General features: G+C 41.4%; 2 protein-coding genes across 4 annotated transcripts; one reads left to right on the forward strand and one right to left on the reverse strand.

Moving 5' to 3' along the window:
* The first annotated feature begins 807 nt into the window (after positions 1-807).
* Positions 808-19,158, forward strand: lin9 (lin-9 DREAM MuvB core complex component). Of its 3 annotated transcripts, none has more exons than XM_038962271.1 (15): positions 808-879; positions 5,095-5,127; positions 7,300-7,385; positions 7,719-7,823; positions 8,070-8,200; positions 8,290-8,415; positions 8,699-8,856; positions 9,002-9,135; positions 9,423-9,548; positions 16,703-16,804; positions 16,891-16,971; positions 17,091-17,216; positions 17,528-17,710; positions 17,794-17,891; positions 18,048-19,158. In XM_038962271.1, exons 1-15 carry the CDS (start codon positions 852-854, stop codon positions 18,151-18,153), a joined length of 1,623 nt encoding a protein of 540 aa, XP_038818199.1. In that variant the 5' UTR covers positions 808-851; the 3' UTR covers positions 18,154-19,158. The 3 variants fall into 3 exon arrangements, with proteins under 3 accessions (XP_038818199.1, XP_038818200.1, XP_038818201.1); XM_038962272.1 differs by having other exon boundaries at positions 8,073-8,200; XM_038962273.1 differs by lacking the exon at positions 5,095-5,127 and having other exon boundaries at positions 846-879.
* On the reverse strand, positions 18,681-20,633 carry mixl1 (Mix paired-like homeobox). Its single transcript, XM_038962274.1, has 3 exons — positions 20,348-20,633; positions 20,029-20,240; positions 18,681-19,865 (listed from the first exon to the last, which is right to left on the reverse strand). The coding sequence occupies exons 1-3, from the start codon at positions 20,442-20,444 to the stop codon at positions 19,215-19,217; spliced, it is 960 nt and encodes a 319-aa protein (XP_038818202.1). The 5' UTR covers positions 20,445-20,633; the 3' UTR covers positions 18,681-19,214.
* Positions 20,634-23,573: the final 2,940 nt, after the last annotated feature.

The raw sequence follows: 23,573 nt of genomic DNA on the forward strand, positions 1-23,573 counted from the left end.
TTTAAGGTTAGCTCTCGAGAACTCCAAGGGGGCTTACAGCCAGTTCCCCTCTTGGGTTCTCAGCTGAAGGTATGGACCACAGCTGGCTCCATGTGAACTACAATCTTGACGCTCTGTTTAAGATTTTTGAAACGTTATTAATCCTCACTTGCGATACAGTTTTGGAAACCTTTGGAACGTAACTTTTATATAAGCGAGAACAAATATTTCAAATACAAAGATAAACTTAGTGTACTTGTACGTAGTTTAGCAAAGTTGCACCAGGCCCTGTTTTGACACAGCATCGGCTACGATACATCCTCATCTTTCCCTCGCATTTCCATTCTACCATTCCATTCAATATTTCCTGGTGCAATTTTGATAAACTGCGTACAGTAAGTGTATATTTTGTATTTAAAGAAAATATATATTGCTCATATGAGGTGTATTTGCATTTTAACAGAGCATTTGGCCAGGGCCGGGCATTTGCCTCATGCAGCATATTAGCTATGTGGAATGAGTGTTAGAGTCATGTGCTGCCACGCAGTCGAGGGTGAACAGGGAGTACAGGAGGGGACTAAGCACGCACCCCTGAGGGCCCCAGTGTTGAGGGTCAGCATGGTGTATGTGTTGTTTCCTACCCTCACCCTCTACCATTTCCATTGGCTTAGATAACTAAATGCATGTATTTGATTGCTACCCAATTTAAGCATCCCTTTCCATAAACAGTTTACATGATAATAATAATGTACCTGTTTATTATCAAGGTGTTAACATAAATTCAGTCCATAAAAAATTGCCCCGCAGACATACTGTCCCAGAATGCATCTTGACAATATGGTCTTTGAAAAAAGCAGCGCGGCTAATTCAAGATGGCGGAGATGGACCAGCTAGACGAGAGTAAGTAACAACACGAATTTAACAAGACTTTTAAACTACCAATATAATTATGTGAGGAAATGTTTACTTTAGAACCTTGTATGTGTAACTGTTATTAACTGAATACTTGTCGCACTTTTTTCCTGAAGTGTTTGTAAACTCGTTTTCTAGACGCAAAAGCTAGTGAGCTAACGCTTGTTAGCAAGTTAGCTTGGGAAGCTAGCTGCTTACCGAGCTAACAAGCGTTAGCTCACATTAGTACGCCAGCTAGCTGCTCTAAAAATAATTAGACGATTGTCATTATGGCTAACTAAAGGTTAGCAGGCTTGTTGCCCGTTAGCTAACAACCCAGAATTCTAACGTTAGCTAGCTGAGCTTTGTTTGTTTACTTGATTTCTGAATATTTGTATCTAACTTACTTAGCTACATTTAGCTAACTGTTAGCGAGTTACATACATTAAACACTGTTCCCTAAAATAAATCATTCGTGTAGGTGTCTTGCTGTTTAAAAACAAATCGCCTATTCAGCAGTCTTATCTGTCAAGACACTGACAGAACAGCCCTCTAATGGGTGATGTGAGGGGTCATACTGCCGGCTAGCTGTCATATTTTTCTGGTAACTGTTCTAGCCACAATAACTGCCAATTTCCTAGGTATTTAACAAACATCGATTGTAGAGAGTTGAAATATGAAAACTGTCCGACCACCTGCTATTCTTTCTATTTGTACCTAGCTAACTACCTTTGTCTAACAAAGTAGCCTTTCTCAATAATTGACCTTGGGTTATTGGGTTAATAAAGATTCAATTCTCTCCAATGAGCATTGCTTTGTCACAACACTTTTAGTATTTGCATATACAGATGCCCCTGGGCTATATGGGGACTGCTGACTGGAGCTCATCTCCTCACTATGACACACCACATTTTGGATTCTCACAAATATGACATTTTATTTGACCTATGGGTTTTCTTATATAGTGCCTGTAGAAAGCCTACACCCCCCGCCCCCCTTTCAAAATAAAATGTTCACCTTTTGTTGAATTATAGCTTGAAAAAATACATTTCCACCCCCATTGATCTACACATCCTACCACACAACTTCCAAGTGAGAGAAATATCCTGGAATGTTTTAGAAAATCAAACTCATAGATTGGTTGAATCTTAAATTAGCTCAGGTGTAACCAATCACCTTCAAAATCGCACACCAAGTTAATTAGCCTCCACCTGTGTTAAATTGTAGTTATTCATGTGATTTCAGGATGATTTCAGGATAAATTCAGCAGTTCCTGTATGTTCCCTCTGCTGGGTTGGACATTGCAGAGCAAACACTTAACCATGAGCACCAATGAGCTTTGAAAAGAACTCCAGGACAAAGTTGTAGAAAGGCACAGATCAGGGGATGGGTATAAAAATATCAAAAAAGTCCTAAAATATCCCTTGGAGCACGGTCGAGATGATTTTATTAAGTGGAAGGTGTATGGCATCGCCAAGACCCTACCTAGATCAGGCTTTCCTTCTAAACTGGATGACTGAGCAAGTAGGAGACTGGTCAGAGAGGCTGCCAAGAGTCCAAAGGCAACTTTGAAAGAGCTACAGGCTTTTATGGCCAAAACTGGTCAAAGTCTGTAAAAAAAAAGGGGAAAGGGGATACCCTAGTCAGTTGCATAATGCATTCAACCGAAATGTGTTGAACACAATTTAACCTAACTCCTCTGAATCAGAGAGCCGCGGGGTGGCAAGAATGAAGCCATTACTCAAGAAAGCCCACCTTGAATCCTGTTTTCAAATCAAATTTATTTATATAGCCCTTCATACATCAGCTAATATCTTGAAGTGCTGTACAGAAACCCAGCTTAAAACCCCAAACAGCAAGCAATGCAGGTGTCGAAGCACGGTGGCTAGGAAAAACTCCCTAGAAAGGCCAGAACCTAGGCAGAAACCTAGAGGAACCAGGCTATGAGGGGTGGCCAGTCCTATTCTGGCTGTGCCGGGTGGAGATTATAACAGAACATGGCCAAGATGTTCATAGGTGACCAGCAGGGTCAAATAATAATAATCACAGTGGATTAGAGGTCGACCGATTTGTGATTTTTTTTTTTTCAACGCCGATACCGATTATTGGAGAACCAAAAAAAGCCGATGCCGATTAATAAAAATAAATAATAATAATAATAAATTATTTGTAATAATGACAATTACAACAAAATTGAATGAACACTTAATTTAATACATCAATAAAATCAATTTAGCCTCAAATAAATAATCAAACATGTTCAATTTGGTTTAAATAATGCAAAAACAAAGTGTTGGAGAAGAAAGTAAAAGTGCAATATGTGCCATGTAAAAAAGCTAACGTTTAAGTTCCTTGCTCAGAACATGAGAACATATGAAAGCTGGTGGTTCCTTTTAACATGAGTCTTCAATATTCCCAGGTAAGAAGTTTTAGGTTGTAGTTATTATAGGAATTATAGGACTATTTCTCTCTCTACCATTTGTATTTCATATACCTTTGACTATTGGATGTTCTTATAGGCACTTTAGTATATAATAATACAATATAAATACATATATATATATATTTTTTTTTAATCGGCCGATTAATCTATATCGGCTTTTTTGTCCTCCAATAATTGGTATCGGCGTTGAAAAATCATAATCGGTCGACCTCTAATCTCTACCGCTCCTGCTGTCTCTAGAGAGTTGAAAACAGCAGGTCTGGGACAGGTAGCACGTCCGGTGAACAGGTCAGGGTTCCATAGCCGCAGGCAGAGCAGTTGAAACTGGAGCAGCAGCACGGCCAGGTGGACTGGGGACAGCAAGGAGTCATCAGGCCAGATAGTCCTGAGGCATGGTCCTAGGGCTCAGGTCCTCTGAAAGAAAGAGAGAGTTAGAGAGAGCATACTTAAATTCACACCGGATAAGACAGGAGAAATACTCCAGATATAACAGACTTGGCCTAGCCCCCCGACACAAACTACTGCAGCATAAATACTGGAGGCTGAGACAGGAGTGGTCGGGAGACACTGTGGCCCCATCCGACGATAGGGCCAAACAGGCAGGATATAACCCCACCCACTTTGCCAAAGCACAGCCCCCACACCACTAGAGGGATGTCAAAGTGTTGTGGTCTGACGAAACTACAATTGAAATGCAAAGCGTTACGTTTATCAGGATGAAAGGAAAAATGAATCGAGCGATGTACAGAAAAGTCCTTGAGGGAAAACCTGCTGCCATCTGCAATAAAGTTGAAACTGGGATGGAAGTTCACCTTTTCAGCATGACATCACAATGACCCGATGCACACAGCCAAAGCTACGGTGGAATAAAAAGGTCAGCTCGAATTCTTCTGGGAATGGATTCTACAAAGTATGACTTTCAAATGTTTCTCAGTTGGTATCAAGGGACCTAAAGTGTGGCAGAAATGTTTCCCACATGATTACACCATCGCTACCAGCCTGTACCGTCGACACCATTTAGGATGGGGCCATGGACTCATGCTGCTTACGTCAAATCCTGCCATCAGCATGACTCAACGGGATTCGTTGGCCCAGGCAATGTTTTTCCACTCCTCAATTGTGTTGATCATGTGCCCACTTGAGCCGCTTCTAGTTTTTAGCTGATAGGAATGAAACCCGGTATGGTTTTCTGCTGCAATAGCCATCCGGGACAAGGAAGGATGAGTTGTGCGTTCTGAGATGCCATACTGCGCCGTTATATGCCTGTTTGTCGCCCGCCTGTTAGCTTGCAAGATTATTGCCCTTCTCCTTCAACCTTGCTCATCAACATGCTGTTTTCGTCCACAAGACTGCCGCTGACTGGCGTTTTTTTTTGATTGTCGCACCATTCTCGGTAAACTCTAGACACTGTCGTGCGTGAAAGCCCGGAGGCCAGCCATTTCTGAGATACTGGCGCACCTGCCACTGACCACCATACACGCTCAGTCTCTTAAGTCACTCGGTTTGCCCATTGTAACGTTCAACCAAACAGTAACTGGATGCCTATCTGCCTGCTGTATATAGCAAGCCATGGTCACCTGACTCACTGTCTGTAGGAGTGAACCATTTTTGTGACTGGGGTGTACCTAATAATAAATCCAAAATCATGAATGAAGTCACTCAATCCTCAAACCCCATCAAATGAGAGAAAGGATGAATAGGAATGCAGGATTTTTTTTTTTAAAGTGGAGGACAAATTCCATGACAGTCTAGGATCATTCCCCCTCTTCTCTTGATTGCAGGCTCTTCAGCAGAGGCGCTAGTCAGTCTGAAAGGTACTGTAGCTTAACACATTGCATTTATTATCCCTGTCTGTGCATTTACTATCCCTGTCTGTGTATGTAACCTATGTATTGCATATAGTGCATGCCCACGTTGACTGTGTTTTTCCCAAAAGGTTGGAGATGTCAGTCCCTCATTGGATTAGGAGTCTTTAAAAGTCTCTAATTACAAGCTTAAAAATGCAATAAACAGGTGATGTCAGACTCGGAACTAAGCCCATTTGAACTCTTAATTTGTCAATTGTGATAGTCTTAGACCATCAATGCGCTTTATTCACTGATGTCATTGTGATGTGGTAAGTATGTAGTTCTAAGTAGTTAACTCTCCTATCCTGTAAGACTACTGATTGTAGAAGACTTAATAGGAGAAAACAATAATATGGAGACCAGTCCTTTCACCTATGGCAGGGCTTGACATTAACTTTTTTTAGCCATTAGTCCTTTGGACAAGTAGGACTGATTTTAGTTTTTTTCTTGTCCGAAACCTCAAGTCACACCATGGGCCAAAAAGGTGACAGAAAATGGTGTTGTATGATACAAGGAACCACTTCACAATAACATTCATTATTATTGACAATGGAAGGCTGCTGGTCTCTGATCCCATGTATAATACAGTATCTCCTGGTTATGTGGTCTTGAGCAAGGCGCTTAACCCCCCCCATAAAATACTGCACTGATAATCTGTCAACTCTCCATCTGGAGAGCTACCAGGTGTGCAGGCTTTGGCTCCAACCCTACTCAAACACACCAGTCAGCTTATCAAAGTCCTGTTGAGCAGCTGATTAAAAACATTTTTACAATATGTTTTTTTCTAGCAGGGTTGTCGTAAAAGCCTGCACACCCAGTAGCTCTCCTGGAATCTCCTGGAGGATGGTTGGCCACCCTGCAACATTACTTTTTATGTATTTAATAAAATAATTCCCTCATTCAATGAACCAGGGATCAAATGGCTATGGTGGGCGAGGAAGTGAACTGAGATGTTTATCTATTTGTAAGGTTAAAATGTTCAGTGTTCAGGGAAGATATTGACAGCATAGGAGTTACTTGTCAATAGGGTTGGGCACTATCCATACCTTCATACCGTGCCTTTTGCCACCCTGGGATATACGTTATTAATGGTAGTAATACCATAGGGGTGCTATTTTTGTATATTTTTTCAAATGTAAAAAAAAAAAAAAGACTATAAAGGTCACTTAACTGTATTTTTACAAAATGCTAACAAGTAACGTTACTTAGGAATCCCCATAGCGGATGCTAGGTAAATACGGAAGTCCAGAGGACTTATGAATAAATGTGGGGCATTTTAAGCCCCGTACAATACTTTGGCAGAATTACATGCCCAGTATTGAATAGAGGAGAATCACAGCCAATTTTGAGCACTTGAGGGACAGTTTTACAACTGGAGTAAGAAGCAATGGTTTCATCAACTGTGCCGTTTGCGGATATACAAGAGTGCCGGTGGAAAGTTATTTTAGGATATCGGACATGACAATGACATCGATACATACTAATAGTTAACTAGTGAGAACCAACTATACAATGTTTTGAATTGGCCATTAGTTGAGTCTGTCATTATTTTACCTGCTACACAAATGGCTCTCCCTCTCCTCTGGCAACTGCCCACTGGCGCACACCAGGATTTTCATTGCTGACCAAAAATGTGCTATAACTGGGAAAATAACTCACTAATTAGCAATGGATATCAACAAATGTGCACACACTTTGATCTCAAACGCATCTCGCGACTGCATGATTGAAAGACCGCCCATGCCTGTCAATGTAGGGAGGCCTACAGTAATTATGCTCCGATGCAATTTGCAGAGATTGGGAGGACAGTGTGCAACACATTGCTTCCAGAGGATACTGATCCAATTCTGATTGAAGTAGCCACATGTAATTTTTTTCACGGTTTTTTGTTGCGTGATTTGGAATTTTTACTTGTCCATTTGGACAACCATATTGCATTGTTTTTGTCTGACAATTTAATAACTTTTCCTGGCCAAGGGGACAAGTGTTCATTTTGAGCCCTGTATGGTCATGAAGTAAGGATACTAGGAAAGGAAGATATTTCTGAGTTTTGTGAAATAGACAATGAGAGAGCAGTGGTGATTTGTAAGATGCAAGTTTAATCTATTTTTGATAACGCCACATTTTGTGCATCTCCAGAGGGCAGTCTGTCAAATACTTTGAATGAGAAGCAAACAAAAGCTCACAACACGAGAGGAAGACACACCTTGGTGTCCATGGAAACGGTGAGATGGCCAATCTAGCCCTTCATCACATCTATCCTTTGAAACTCAAGGTCTCCTATTGATTTATCTGGTGATTCAATCACTGTTAATTAAGTGGACACTGATACTCTTATCAGCACTTCCCATGAACAGTTTGTCCAAGTTACCCTCAATGTTCTGATTTGCACAATCAGTTCTACCTTGACACTTAATTTTTGTTCTAAACAAATCAGTGCCCCTGTTTCATCATAGATGGGGTAGGTGTGTGCCATAAGCAATATTATCTGCACATTTGAGAAACATTTTTATTAAGCATTGACATTATTCTCACCGATATGCTGTCCCTCTGTCTAGCCCACACGGAGCTCCAAGAGGAGCAGACTGTTCAGAGAGGAGGAGGAGCAGCGCCTCCCATCCAGATCCCCTAGAAGGAGCCAGAGGGTCACCTCTGTACCCCAGGTATAGCTCCGGCTCACACAGCTGGGCAAAGCAAACCCTGTTGCTTCTGTAAAATAAATGCCTTGCTTTTGGCCAGCATCGTTGTCCTATCCCCCTCTTTGCAAATACACTGCTTTCTTTCAACCCAGAGGTGACAGCATTGCCTCCTATAGATCAACTACTATAGCTCAGGATAACCCAGATGTGCTTTTGTAAACTATTTGGTGACTTCATTATTGTTAATTTGTTTTGATTGTTTTCTTTCAGAAGTTTGCTAATGTGACGACCCCAGATAAGAAAGTGTCTCAGAGAATCGGGCTGAGGTTGAGAAACCTTCTCAAACTTCCTAAAGCACACAAATGGTGCATCTACGAGTGGTTCTATTCTAACATAGACGGGTAAGCTACACTACCACGACAGCTGTATAACTTACACACACACCCAGTGTGTAATTCCTTTGACCTCTGACACCTTTTCCTCCACCCAGACCGTTATTTGAAGGTGACAATGACTTCTGCCTGTGCCTGAAAGAATCCTTCCCCAACCTGAAGACCAGGAAGTTGACCCGTGTGGAGTGGGGTACAATCAGGAGACTGATGGGGAAACCCAGACGGTATTGTTCATTATTACAGCACATTCTCTTTTTAAAGACTGACCTTCCAAATCTGGTTTGCATTTATTTATTTTCCTTTTGAAGTGAATAGATTGTCCCCATGAATATCCCTTTGTTTTTAATTATTTCGAGACACAAATGATACACATCTTATGGACACCATGGATTCTCAGGGAAATATCCTGGAATGTTAATTAAAGAAACCTTCCTTGGTTGTCTTTCACGCACACCAAGTATACCAACTTTTTGTGTCTAATTGACTTAGTTAAATGTTCCCCTTTAGGTGTTCGTCTGCGTTCTTTGCTGAGGAGCGGACTGCGCTGAGACAGAAGAGGCAGAAGATGCGTATGCTGCAGCAGAGGAAGTTTTTCGACGTGGCACACTGCAAAGACCTCCCCGACGAGATCCCCTTGCCGCTCGTCATAGGAACCAAAGTCACCGGTAAAACACTGTAGTGATGGCAACCAAAATGACTTGTTAAATACCAGCAGCCCCTACCCTAAAAGTAGCTATCAGCAAACCTGTAGTCATAGCACCCAAAGTCCCCTTTTAAAGCTCCAGATTAGATGGATTCTGTGTGTTCCAGCTCGTCTTAGGGGAGTCCATGACGGCCTGTTCACTGGGCAGATCGATGCCGTGGATACGGGCGCTGCCACTTACCGTGTGACCTTTGACCGGAATGGGCTGGGCACACACACCGTGCCTGATTACGAAGTACTGGTACGCCTGGTCTTCATTACTCATTCAGCATTGACATGTTAGAATGAGGGATTCTGACCTCGGCAAACATCAAACACACAGAGAAACCGGAGTCTGTCCATTACCAGCAGTGCTGTTATCAACTTAAAAAGCAAAACATTTAGAAAAATCCTTCAATCACACACATGCTACATGGAAATCAGTAGGAATTCCCAAGGGAACAAGAAAAAGACGATGCCAATAAATTACTTCCTGCTGTATTACCAACGATATGGTTGATTTAATTCTGTTGCTTTTCCCCCCTCCAGAGTAATGAGCCCAACGAGACCATGCCCATCTCAACCTTCGCACAGAAACTGAGACCCTCCCGCTTCCAGAACTTCATGACCCCTCCCAGAGTGACCTACCCCTCTGCCACCACACCAGTCCTCATGGTAAGAAGGAAATGGTGCACATTGTACAGCACCAGTCAAAATTTGACACACCTACTCAATACAGGGTTTTTCTTTATTTTTACTATTTTCTACATTATAGAATAGTGAAGACATCAAAACTATGAAATAATACATATGGAATACTGTAGTAACAAAGTGTTTAACAAATCAAAATATTTTATTTGAGATTCTTCAAATAGCCACCCTTTGCCTTGATGACAGATTTTCACACTCTTGGCATTCTCTCAACTAGCTTCATGCAGGGATACAAACTAGTCACCTTTCGGTGAAGTTCGCCTCAAAATAGGTGACCTACGTGATTCGTGTAGATCCGATGAGAAAAGTTTGTGCGGGGGTGCTTTGGATCACTACTGGCTGTAAGCGAACGAGTGATTCGCCTTTGGAGCAATACTGGCTGTATCCAAGGTTCAGCCAATCGTTCACATAACAATAGAATGCAGCACGCTACTGCGTGAGAGACGCGACAACCAATGTGCTAGTTACGGCATCAGCGCACGCTGAAAGAGCGGAGAGTGGAATGGCAATTTACCAGCTACAGCAGCGCTTCCCCTGAACGATAACAGAGGTAGGTGAGAAGCCTGACCACCGAGATGGGGAGTGAGAAGGTGATGAACCGTACTTCATTCGCTGTAACCGAAAAACACCTGGGATTTGGAAAGTTTGAGCTGAGGGAGAAAGTGTGGCAGAACAAGTATTGTTTAGAGGGGAAAGAAACGCACACCTATTTAGGTGAGGTGATGGCTAGCGGAGTGGAACGCTTACAAAAAATAAAGGAGAGCCGCACACTCTAGGAGCTCAGATGCAAATATATTTATGTCCAGCGTTTCGACAGACAAGCTGTCATCATCAGGGTATAATGACAAACACTGCGGGAGGACTCATTTATATAGTGTCAAAAGACACACAGGTGTCTGTAATCATGGCCGGGTGTGGTCTGATATCATTGGTTAATTCTCATATTAAAATAGCATACAAAAAACAAATGGATAGCGTACGATCATAGATACAATTTGGCTACATACGCCTACAAACATTTACAAATGCAAAATCACAAGAATGAATTCAGATCAAAGTCTACGTGGAGACTGAAGGGAGCAAGGGTCTTTAAATTAAAGATCCAAGCAGCCTCTCGTTTTTTAACAATAAATTGTCGAGGTCACCCCCTTTCCTAGGGAGGGTGACATGTTCGATGCCAATATAACGTAGAGACGAAATCGAGTGGTTTTCTTCCAAAAAGTGGGCCGCAACTGTAAGTAGAGTTTTTGCAACGAATGGTGCTACGGTGCTACGGTGCTACGATGCTCCAAGATATGTACTTTTAATTCGCGCTTTGTTTTACCCACATAATTTTTACCACAAGGACAAGTTATAAGATAAATAACTACCTTAGTGGAGCACGTTATGACACCTTTGATTGGGATTTGTTTCCCTGTTTGGGGGTGTTTGAAGTATCTACATTTATAAGTGTCATTACATTGAGCACAGCCATTACACTTGTAGTTTCCATCCATTAGGGGTGCAAATAGACATTGTGCAGGGATATCTTGGGGTGGTAAATCAGAGTTTACCAATTGATCTGAGGTTTCTGCCCTGCGAGAATACGACCAAGGGAAAGTATCGGTAATGTGTTTTCGGACCATCATCAGATCTTAGAATGTGCCAATGTTTGAGCACTTTGAATAGCGGGTAGTTAGAACGCAAGAATGATTATTTTTGCGAGTCTCGTTTTGGAACAAGTATTGTTAGCATTTTTAAGTATATTGCTACAGTAGCTGGATCGAAGTTAACGTTGGCTAGCCAGAGAAATGTTGAGCAATATTAGCCAACTTAACTGATCACATAATTGAGTTTATGGTGTGAAAATTAGCTGGCTAATAAGGTCAGACAGCTAACGTTAGCTTGTCTGATGTTGTAACGTTAACTAGCTAACGTTAGTAACCTAACCATTCGCTATAGTATTAACTGGTATACGACTCCTTGCCGTTGTGCCGAAAATTTCCCCCTTGCTAGAACCCCCCCTTGCGTGCACTCGCGCACACATTCAATTCTTCATTGCTGCGACTTGCTTGCTAGTTGAGAATTCTGCTCTTCATTTTGTTGTCATTTTAGCTACCAAAATGATTTTGAAGTGTGCCTTGCAGTCCCAAGATGGAAGGGGGGGGGGTGGATTTCGGCATGCAAGAAAATGGCCTTGCCGAAGTCTGTCCCCCCCCTTCTAGTTTTCTTAATTTTGTAACTACAGTTCTGTGGCACACATCAGAGTCAAGTACTTTCTATAGAACAAACTTCACGTCAGGATAGGCAACCGAAATTAATAACTAATGTATGTGTGTTATGTTAAACAGAGGAGGGAGTAAAATGTAGGCTGGGGGAGATTTTCGGCCCAACACCGTTCCTCAAGTTATAACGTGTTAGTTGCATACTGGACCCTGGCAATCTGTATGAAATTTGGTCATGTTAGCGAACTATCTGTAAACTGTTTTCCCTCTACAGTATGTGGTTAATTTTCAGAATTAGTAAATTTGGTGAAAATGTTGCTTGCGTTGCTTGTGGATTCAGTGATGAAGTGTAGCTGGAGCTGGGCCTGGCTTAAGCTGGATGCCACTATAGAGTTGAATGGAACACCAAACACTTTCCCTCTTTCTCACTTTTTCAATACAGTGGATAAAAAGGGTATGCCAGGTGTACTCTCTGCCTGAAAGACATTAATTATGCCAACAAAGGGTATCTTGCTCTCTGGCACATTGTAGAATAAAGTCCAAAGGCAGAAAGCGTACGATGTAATGTGCATTGTAGCCCAAATATGTTTTTGTTGTGTTGAACTTGACAGTAACACTGTGAGGGGGGATTATTAAATGTTTTACTCGGTGAACATCATTTTTGCACACATGTAGCCTTGTGCACTTGATCGACATCTACTATAGTGGCAACTATAATAGAGCAAAAATAGAATGCCTGGTTAATTCTATTTCTACTTTAAGATGTTTTTTTTCACAAGTGCAATATTTAGGTGTGTGTGGTCACAAGCGTTCTATTATAAAGGCTGTCATGGCTAACTGCAATATTAGTGTATTGTTTTTGTTTTTTTCTCAAGACTTGAGTGTCATTTGCAGTCTAGGCAACAAATAACATTGGATTGCTTTCTTTAAAAAAAATGTAGCTGTGAGTTAGGTTCACGTTAACCACTTTATTTTACACACAGACTGATCATGTAGATCCTATTCTTTGTTGTTTAATTAGTTAAAACCTGCATTTCACCCTAGCAGAGATTCTTTTTTTTTGCATGTTTCAGTGCAACAAAAAAAGTTGCCTTTTTGGGCCCTCACCAGTTTGCATCCCTGTTCATGAGGTTGTTGGAATGCATTTCAATTAATAGGTGTGCCTTTTAAAAGTTAATTTGTGGAATTTCTTCCCTTAATGAGTTTGATCCAATCAGTTGTTGTGACAAGGTAGGGGTGGTATACATAAGACAGCCCTATTTGGTAAAAGACCAAATCCATATTATGGCAAGAACAGTTCAAATAAGCAAAGAGAAATGACATTCCATCTTTACTTTAAGACATGAAGGTCAGTCAATCCGGAAACTGTTCAAAGGAGACTGCGTGAATCAGGCCTTCATGGTCGAATTGCTGCGAAGAAACCACTAGTAAAGGACTGAAGTAAGAAGATACTTGCTTGGTCCAAGAAACACGAGCAATTTACATTAGACGGGTAGAAAGTTATCCTTGGGTCTGGAGTCCAAATTTGACATTTTTGGTTCCAACCACCATGGCTTCGTGAGACGTGGTGTGGGTGAACGGATGATCTCCATGTGTATTTCCCACCGTAAAGCATGGAGGAGGAGATGTTATGGTGTGGGGGTGCTTTGCTGGTGACACTGATTTTATTTAGAATTCAAGGCACACTTAACCAGCATGGCTCCAAAGCATTCTGCAGCAATACGCCATCCCATCTGGTTTGCGCTTAGTGGGACTATTATTTGTTTTTCAACAGGACAATGACCCAACACACCTCCAGGCAATGTAAGGGCTATTTGACCAAGAATGAGGGTGATGGATTGCTGTATCAGATGACATGGCCTCCACAATCACCTGGCCTCAACCAAATTGAGATGAGTTGGAATGCAGAGTGAAGGAAAAGCAGCCAACAAGTGCGTAGCATATGTGGGAACTCCTTCAAGACTGTTGGAAAAGCATTCCTCGTGAAGCTGGTTGAGAGTGCAAAGCCGTCATCAAGGAAACGGGTGGCGACTTTGAAGAATATAAAATATATTTTGATTTGGTCATGGGTGAACCTCAGCCACGCTCAAGGTCCTTAACGATATAACTGCCATCGATAAGAGACCCTTACTGTGCAGCCGTATTCATCGACCTGCCTAAGGCTTTCGACTCTGTCAATCACAACAATCTTATTGGCAGACTCAACAGCCTTGGTTTCTTAAATGATTGTCTTGCCTGGTTCACCAACTACTTCTCAGAGTTCAGTGTGTCAAATCGGAGGGCCTGTTGTCCGGACCTCTGGCAGTCTCTGGGGGTGCCACAGGGTTAATTTCTTGGGCCGACTCTCTTCTCTGTATACATCAATGATGTCGCTCTTGCTGCTGGTGATTCTTTGATCCACCTCTACGCAGACGACACCATTCTGTATACCTCTGGCCCTTCTTTGGACACTGTTAACCTCTACCGCTTCTCTCTCCCGGATCCGGGATCCTCCTCATCAAAAAAGCTGACTAGCCTAGCCTAACGAGACAGGGATATCATATAATATAATTTTCATGAAATCACAAGTCCAATACAGCAAATGAAAGATAAACATCTTGTGAATCCAGCCATCATTTCCGATTTTTAAAATGTTTTGCAGCGAAAACACTATGTATTTCTATTAGCTAACCACAAAAGCAAAAGACTCAACCGCATATTTTCACCATTTTTCTACCGCATAGGTAGCTATCACAAAACCGACCAAATAGATATAATTAGTCACTAACCAAGAAACAACTTCATCAGATGACAGTCTTATAACATGTTATACAATAAATGTATGTTTTGTTTGAAAATGTGCATATTTGAGGTATAAATCATAGTTTTACATTGCAGCTACCATCAAAAATACCACCGAAGCAGCCAGAATAATTAGAGAGCAATGTGAAATACCTAAATACTCATCATAAAACATTTATGAAAAATACATGGTGTACAGCAAATGAAAGATAAACATCTTGTGAATCCAGCCAATATTTCCGATTTTTTTTAAAGTGTTTTACAGCGAAAACACAATATAGCATTATATTAGCTTACCACAATAGCCAAACACACAAATGCATTTATTAGCAGCAAAAGGTAGCGATCGCAAAAACCAGCAAAAGATATAAAATTAATCACTAACCTTGACCAACTTCATCAGATGACAGTCTTATAACATCAGGTTATACAATACACTTATGTTTTGTTCGAAAATGTGCATATTTATAGCTACAAATCCTGATTATACATTGTGAATATGTAGCATCGATTCACCAGAATGTCCGGAGCTAGTTTGGACACTCACCTAATCTGACCAAAGAACTCATCATAAACTTTACTAAAAAATACATGTTGGACAGCAAATGAAAGATACACTGGTTCTTAATGCAACCGCCGTGTTAGATTTTTTAAAATAACTTTACCATAACACACAGCTTGCGTTATTGCGAGACAGCGCCCGCCAAAACAGCGGAGAATAGAAATAACATTTTCCACAGAAATACGAAATAACATCATAAATTGTTCTTACTTTTGCTGAGCTTCCATCAGAATCTTGTACAAGGAGTCCTTTGTCCAGAATAAATCGTTGTTTGGTTTTAGAATGTCCTTCTCTCCTGTCGAATTCGCTCCACAAGGCTAGCCAATGTTGATGACGTTCCCAGTTTCTCTCGACGCAAAGAACGGAAAACTCAAAGTCCCAATAAACGTTGAATAAACTGATGAAACTCGGTTGAAAACCTATTTTATGATGTTTTTCTAATATGTATCAAATAAAAACAAAGCCGGAGATATTAGCCGTGTATACCGAACGCTTATCATAAGACAATAGGGAGGTGCTTCCCGCGCCTAGGTAGAGAAAGGAAATTCTGGACACGTCATTCCAAGAGCTCTTGTTCGACCTCAGATCAAGCTAGACACCCCATTCCACCTTCCACTGCCTGTTGACATCTAGTGGAAGGTGTATGCAGTGCATGCATATCCATAAATATAAGGCAATTCAATAGGCAGGCCCTGGAACAGAGCATCGTTTTCAGATTTTTCACTTCCTTTCTGGAAGTTTGCTGCAAAATGAGTTCTGTTTTACTCACAGATATAATTCAAACAGTTTTAGAAACTTGAGTTTTCTATCCAATAGTAATAATAATATGCATATTGTACGATCTAGAATAGAGTACGAGGCAGTTTAATTTGGGCACGATTTTTTCCAAAGTGGAAACAGCGCCCCCATATTGACAAGTTAACTAACCTCCAGACAAACTTCAATGCCATACAACTCCTTCCGTGGCCTCCAACTGCTCTTAAATGCAAGTAAAACTAAATGCATGCTCTTCAATCGATCGCTGCCCGCCCGTCCAGCATCACTACTCTGGACAGTTCTGACTTAGAGTATGTGGACAACTACAAATACCTAGGTGTCTGGTTAGACTAAACTCTCCTTCCAGACTAACATTAAACATCTCCAAACCACTGCGACCTGTATGCTCTCGTTGGCTGGCCCTCGCTTCATACTCGTCACCAAACCCACTGGCTCCAGTTAATCTACAAGTCTATGCTAGGTAAAGCCCTGCCTTTCATAGTTTTATGTCTTCACTATTATTCTACAATGTAGAAAATAGTAAAAATAAAGAAAAACCCTTGAATGAGTAGGTGTCAACTTTTGACTGGTACTATAGTTTCATCACTTCTAATCATTCATTTCTGAATGATGTAATCTGGGATACTGGTTAGGTATTGTCTTTACAGTGTTATTTGTGATAATTTGAGATCAATGTGAATGGTACATGTACTTCTATTGCTATAACATGATTATGACTGACCCTTTGTCTCTCAATTGAATTCAATATTGCTTTGCTTATTTGCCATTGGAATTTACACATATTCCTGTGACAGGACAATGATCCCCTCATCAGCCAGTCTCCATGGAAAAACAAACTCCCTGGAGCGGACGGGGACACGCTTGGAGGGTTCCCTGTCAAGTTCCTCGTCCAAGTGGTCAGTCTTCCTGTCTTGGCTCTGCTTCTAGGATAATATAGCATAATGTGAAGGTAAATGTCCCACTAAGAATCTCTCCCTCCTAGACGAGGCTCTCCAAGATCCTCATGATCAAGAAAGAACACGTCAAGCACTTAAAGGATATGAACGCAGAAGCTGAAAAACTGGTAGAGTCCCAGAAAATACTAAAACCGTATTATGACAAAATATGTTCCTAACAGTGTATTCCATCATAGAAATTGTAAATATATACAACTTAACATTACATTGTGTTGTGTGTTTGTAGAAGTCGTGCTCGATGCCTATAGGCCTAGAGTTCCAGAAGCGTTATGCCACCACAGTACTGGAGCTGGAGCAGCTCAATAAAGACCTGAACAAGGTGCTGCACGAGGTCCAGCAGTTCTGCTACGAGGTGAGGACACACTGGCACATCTTTCGGTCTAATCTCAGTAAAAGGGCTATATTTGATTTTCTTGCAGCTAGACGTGTAACAGATCGCCTTACCTCCTAGGAGTGTACTTAGCAAGAAGACATGAGACGAGCAAAACATCACCAATAGTCGTTTTTAGATTATCATCAATGAAGGGTGTCTAATGACTCTATACCGATAAATTGCATATTTTGTTTCCAAAGCTTAAATGAGCATCTTTCTCTTTGGCTGGTCCCAGAACAGTTTATACAAGAATATGAATCGAAGAATGTATGTCCCTCTGTCCTCTCCAGCTGGCCCCAGATCAGGGCATGGCTCCTGTGGACCGGCCCACAGAGCTGCGTCAGCGCTGTGAGGAGGAGGCCAAGGAGATGGTGCAGCAGACCAACACCCTCCGTGACGACCAGCAGTGCGTCTCCAACGCCAGCCTCACACACCTCATCTCAGGCCTCACTGCCTTACTGCTGCAGATCAAGGTTAGTGTATGGTGCGCGCACACAGCATCACAGCACTACTCAATTTATTTGTTTGCCTGAGCATGTATTTGTTTGTGTTCCAGTGTCTGGCTGAGGGAGGAGACCTGAACTCCTTTGAATTTAAATCGCTCACTGACTCTCTGAATGACATAAAGAGCTCAATAGACCCCTCCAACCTCAGGTGAGTGCCTCTACAGTTCACATCCATTCTGCCCAATATTTCATCCTATTTAGTGCTATGAGGGGAGATGGATGACTGTGATGGAAGACTTCAGAGGAAGGGATAGAAGATGCATGTTCACCTGGTCTTAATGTTTGTCCTGTCCTGCCTGTGCAGTTGCTTCCAGAACAACGTAGAGATTCACGTAGCCCACATCCAGAGTGGTCTGAGTCAGCTGGGAAACCTACACGCCTTTGCAGCCAACAACACCAACACGGTCTGAACACACACAAAGAGAGCGGCCTGGTCAGCATCAACTAAGTGGAACATGCACACTATCTCGAGTGACTGAAAGAAGAGGTCGGTTTGTGGCTCCCCTGACTTTCAAACAAAAAGCCCCCACTGAAATGATCTGGCTCAACATGTAGGCTGTTTCTGAGGTTGTGGGGAAATATCCTTAGTTTTCTCACAACTGTTTGATTTTATTGTATATATGTCTTTGAAAATGACTTGTTTACTGTAATGAACACAGACAAAATGTCATGTCAAACCGACCCTAGTCTATAGACTAGACTTTGGTCACTGCAAGAATTCACAACCCAATTTATGTTGTAGATTTATTCTATGGTCTCATGTGCCAAACAGTACTTCAAGCAGTTTCTATTATAATACATATTTATTTTTAAGAGTTGGTGATAAAACAAGATTTACCATTTGGAGCTTCCCTTTGTGAGTCAATGTTTTGTGTTCCTTTACTCCACTGGTAGTAAGCACAGGGTAGGCTAAAGAATGTTTTGTAAAATTGTTTATTGTAGATATTTGTACAATACCTTTGAGTACTCTGATTTATCGTTAACATTTCTGTAACATACTCGGAGATGGCTTTTGTAATTGTGTGCACTGAAGAAATTTTTGTATTTTTGTAAAATGATAATTCTGGTTTTTGATGCAGTTGACGCAAATTGATTGGCAGCCTCGAATGGGGCATTGTTGAAGCATCAGACCGACATGTAACCTAAATTCAAACAATACTAAGGTGATAAATGTTTGTTTCCAGAATTTCTCCAGTTCACCTTTTTTTGTTTTGTAAATCTGTATATGGGAATTTGTAAATATTCCTTGCTCTCATTTTATATTAAACACATAGCCAAGAAAACATGATTTTGTGACAATTGATACGGATCAGTGAGGGGAAAAATTACACAGCAGGGGTAGATTAAATATAATATTTTATTTGGTAGCCTGTTTGAAAACGAAGACAATCAAAATAATATACAATAAATAAGTATCTTTATAACAAACTTACATCTGTTCATTTTGAAGTGATGAACCCATCAGTCAATTTCACATGAAGTCACCAAAGCCAGACATGGCGCCATTTTCCCACTCTGAATCCGAATCAGAAAACTCTTGAGCCTTGCTGGCACGAATGGGAGAGAAGTGGCCAAAGTTATCAGGTCTTGTCTTAACCTGAGGATGCTGTACTTGGCACGCGATATGATTTGGAGAGGACCTGCCTAAGTTGTTCTGTGAAGGAATAGGAGGGATAACAACTTTCATCTCGGGACCTATGGTCTTGTTTGGGGGAAAGTTGTCATATTCAACCAGAACATGTTTTGTACCTGCACTACCGCTTATGTTGCTCTGGGACTTGATGTAAAGTCCATTTCCCTTGTGATACGGATGAACGTTGTTGCACGGAACCGCAACGCTCAACTCATCTCGTTCGATTTGCTCAATTTTTCTTCTATTCCCATTTATGGATGCATCGTAAACATACGGCATAATTGAGTGTTCGTAGTTACCAGTTTTCGTGGGTAGTGTGGTCTTGGCGTGCGTTTCTTCCGTCCGGGTGTGGAGTGATGGTCTGAAGTTGTGCATTCGGTGATGGAGTTGCGCGAACGGGGTCACGGGGGCGGCAACACCATTGAGCTTCATAGACATGGACGACCCTTCCAGGCGACGGGACTTTGCGCGTCGGTTCTGGAACCACACCTGTGGGAGATAACGTATTAGAGCCTTTAACGTTTTTTTTTCGCATTTCAAGTTATTTTTTTGTGGGTAGGCCTAGAACATTTTGCCCATAGCAGTTTGCAAAGATTTATGACGGAAACTCACTGTTTTGTGTCTTAGCAAACTTGTAAATCTGGTGCCATACCTGAATTCTGGACTCTGGTAGGCCGGTGAGAGCCTCAAGTCTCTCGCGAAGGTATATGTCAGGGTATTTGGTGTCGGAGAATACTTTCTCCAGCACCCCAATCTGCTGCTGGGTGAAGTTGGTTCTCTTCCTTCGATGGGTCATGCTGTCCGCTCTCTGTCCGGTGGCGTTTGCGGAGTTGAAGTAGTTTGCCCTATCCGCAGCACTATAATCTGTCAAAACCAAGAGCGATGCAATGAATATAAAATGTAACGAAGGTAGACAGTAAGATTGACAGAGATTGCGCTTAAAACTTGTGCGTAATTACACTGTAACCAACCTGAATGCGGCATGCTATTCCTCTCCATGTGTCCGTCGGGGTACATCGGGAATTGAGTTACGTCTCCTACCCTCAGTTTTCCGTGGACGGCTGACATATTACTCCTCTAGTCTATTCCCAGAATCTGACTGACCACAACCGTCTGATCCCCGGTTTTATATCCGCCCTCATCTCCTTGTGATCAAAGGTGACGTCGGAATGTGTGAACTGCGCGGGCAATTAGCGACGGCTGGCACTGGAGACGAACATTGTTCCTAGCGCGTCTGATGGCTGGAGAAAGGTGTGAATCTGCGACACCCTGAACGGTAGTGGGCACAAGGTCGCTTGAAAAGGTCTACATGTCCAATACACAACTTGAGAAAGCATTTATATGCTTTTTGAAGAAATGGTGGTCCCCTTCTGAAGCAGTGATGGAGCAGTAGTCATCAAAGAGAGGATGTGAAAGGCTTCCACCATGCTGGGCATACACATTATATATAATTTCTGAAAAATATTTTTTACCTTCATTTAACTAGGCAAGTCAGTCAAGAACAAATTCTTATTTTCAATGACAGCCTAGGAACAGTGGATTAACTGCCTTGTTCAGGAGTAGAACGACAGAATTTTACCTTGTCAGCTCTGGGATTCGATATTGCAACCTTCCGGTTACTAGTTAGTCCAACGATCTAACCACTAGGCTACCTGCCGCCCATAATTATGAGTCCATACGTCTATATTCAGCAATGATTCCATTTTAACGGTAGCTGCAAACATTTGTTCACTTTTAAAATGTTTTTTTTTTGTTTAGCCCATTTATTTAATCTATTATTATATAGGTTATTACATTTTCTATTTAACCTTTAGCTCTGCAAGTCGGTTAATTAAGAACAAATTCTTATTTATAATGATGGCCTACCAAGGGGGGGGGGGGGGGCTGGGATGAAAAACAAAACACACATGATGAGAGACAACACAACACTACATAAAGAGATACCTAAGACAACAGCATGGCAGCAACACATAACAACACAGCATGGTCGCAACATGACAACAACATGGTAGCAGCACAAAACAGGGTACAAACATTATTGGGCATAGACAACAGCACAAAGGGCAAAAAGGAAGAGACAACAATACATCACGCAAAGCAGCCACAACTGTCAGTAAGAATGTCCATGATTGAGTCTTTGAATTAAGAGATTGACATATGGTGATGGAGGCAGTTTCAAACCAGACCTACATGGAAATACACTATAGTAAAATGTGTAGGCCTACTTTCTGTTGACCCAGTGGGTCTTATGAATTATAATGATGAATCGTACCTCTAACTATCAACAAAGAGCATGTCAATACACAAACCCAGTTCAAAGGTGGTCATGAGGGTATGTTTGAGGTGAATGGCCTGCCTCCACATGGGCAGTAGGGGGTCAAGTCAAGAGGTCAACATCAAACTCACACTCATCCATATATGTGCACCAGTACGGAAATAGATGATTGAACGTATTTAACAACTTTGTTACAAATGTAGTTACCCTAAATCTGAAATAATTATGCATGTGTTCTGAAATGTATTTATTGATCCATTTCACTTGGGCCCCCAGACAAGACATTGATTTGACATTGGATTCAAATCTGCTGGTGATCGAGTCCTATATATGGCGACACTTCACAAGCCAGGCTTTGTCTGAGGGCTCCAACTCCATTTGGTTACTGTCTGTCTGTGTGCCTCTAGAGTGTTATGCTAACATTGGGCTGTTGAGGTTCCTGATTTTGTGTAATGGCCTGAGTCAATGTTCTCAGGCTTCTTCTTGTGCATAATCTATAGTCTTCGTGAGGGACATATCTCAGATGTTTCAAAACGTCTCAGATCATGTTTCTTTTGCTTGCAAATCTTTGAATAATTCAAATTTCAGATACCCAAAAATGTACCTACACAAGACATTACAAAATTGGTGTTCTGCATCATGCAAGAGTCAGACACCCCAAGGCTAAAATACTTTGTCTGCTTTTGATGCAGATGTAGACCCCACAGCCATATGTAGGCTAACTATTCACAACAGACCTAACTGTCATACATTAATTAGGTTGTGAAAGTGTTTCGTAATGAAAAAAAGGAGGCCCATGAAGGGAGATTTAACAATTGTGTTCTTTCTTGTTGACTGTATGTCTAGCATAGTCAAAGACTGCCACTGACCCTACTGCTGATAAGATCTGTTAAATTAGATTAAAGGCTGGAGAAAGTTGATTAACTATTTTTTCTTTCAAACATCAAACAGCAGAGAGCGGCTGGCTGGTCCGAGCATCATGCTCAAGGCAGTGATCAGCTGAGCTGTGATAGGAGGCAGCCTTTGTAGATAGACCCATTAACACCCTGTCACCAGACAGACTGGGAAATGGACCACAGAGATTTACAAGGAAATGTCAAGCATCTTGATGTTCTGTTGTCTATTCTATTTAGGCCTGTAACCTGTGGGTGATGACATAGGATGATAGGATTCGTAGCCACTGCAATTCTTGATCTAAAACAGTACAACCAAAAGAGGACAGTTGATGTCATTTTATCCAAAAGTTCTTGAATGGGGTTAATTTGGATGCCTATTGCTTTTGGGGTAGGGGGGCGGGGGATTCGTAGAACTGGAAGTGTGTGTTGTGTCGTTTACGCTTTCCAGTTTGAATGGAGATGGACATTTGGGAGGTCTGGTTGCGGGAAATCGAATTCATAGCCCCAAGGTTCCCAGGTAGAAATCATTAAAAAAAGTAAGGCAAGTGCCCTGTTGTTTAGCTACCCGGTCTTGCGTCATTATTATTTACATCTTCTAAAAGCCCTTACAAAAAAAGATTGCAGTTTTGAAACTGCAGTAAAAGTGCAGTAACTGCAGTCGATTGTGTTATTTTTGGTGCAGTAATTGCACAGTAACGGCAGTGTACTGCAGTTATACTTCACTGTAACTGCGCAGTTACACTTCAAAATTACTGCAGTAAATATATATATATATCTATATATATATATTGGACGCAATATTTGAAGCATACTGCAGTTATACTGCACTCTTTCTGCAATATTTTTTTCGTAAGGGAGAATCTCTTTCCACCATTCACCACAGCCACAAAGTAAAAAATGGCTATATAGTAAACATTACTGAAAACAAAAATGAGCTTTTTGGTCTTACTTTAAGGTAAGGCATAAGGTTAGCAGTGTGGTTAATTTTAGAGTTAAGAAGAGAAATTGAAGAAATGGGCGGGGTTT

The sequence above is a fragment of the Salvelinus namaycush genome, chromosome 24 (genome assembly GCF_016432855.1).
Source record: "Salvelinus namaycush isolate Seneca chromosome 24, SaNama_1.0, whole genome shotgun sequence".
Lineage (NCBI taxonomy): Eukaryota > Metazoa > Chordata > Actinopteri > Salmoniformes > Salmonidae > Salvelinus > Salvelinus namaycush.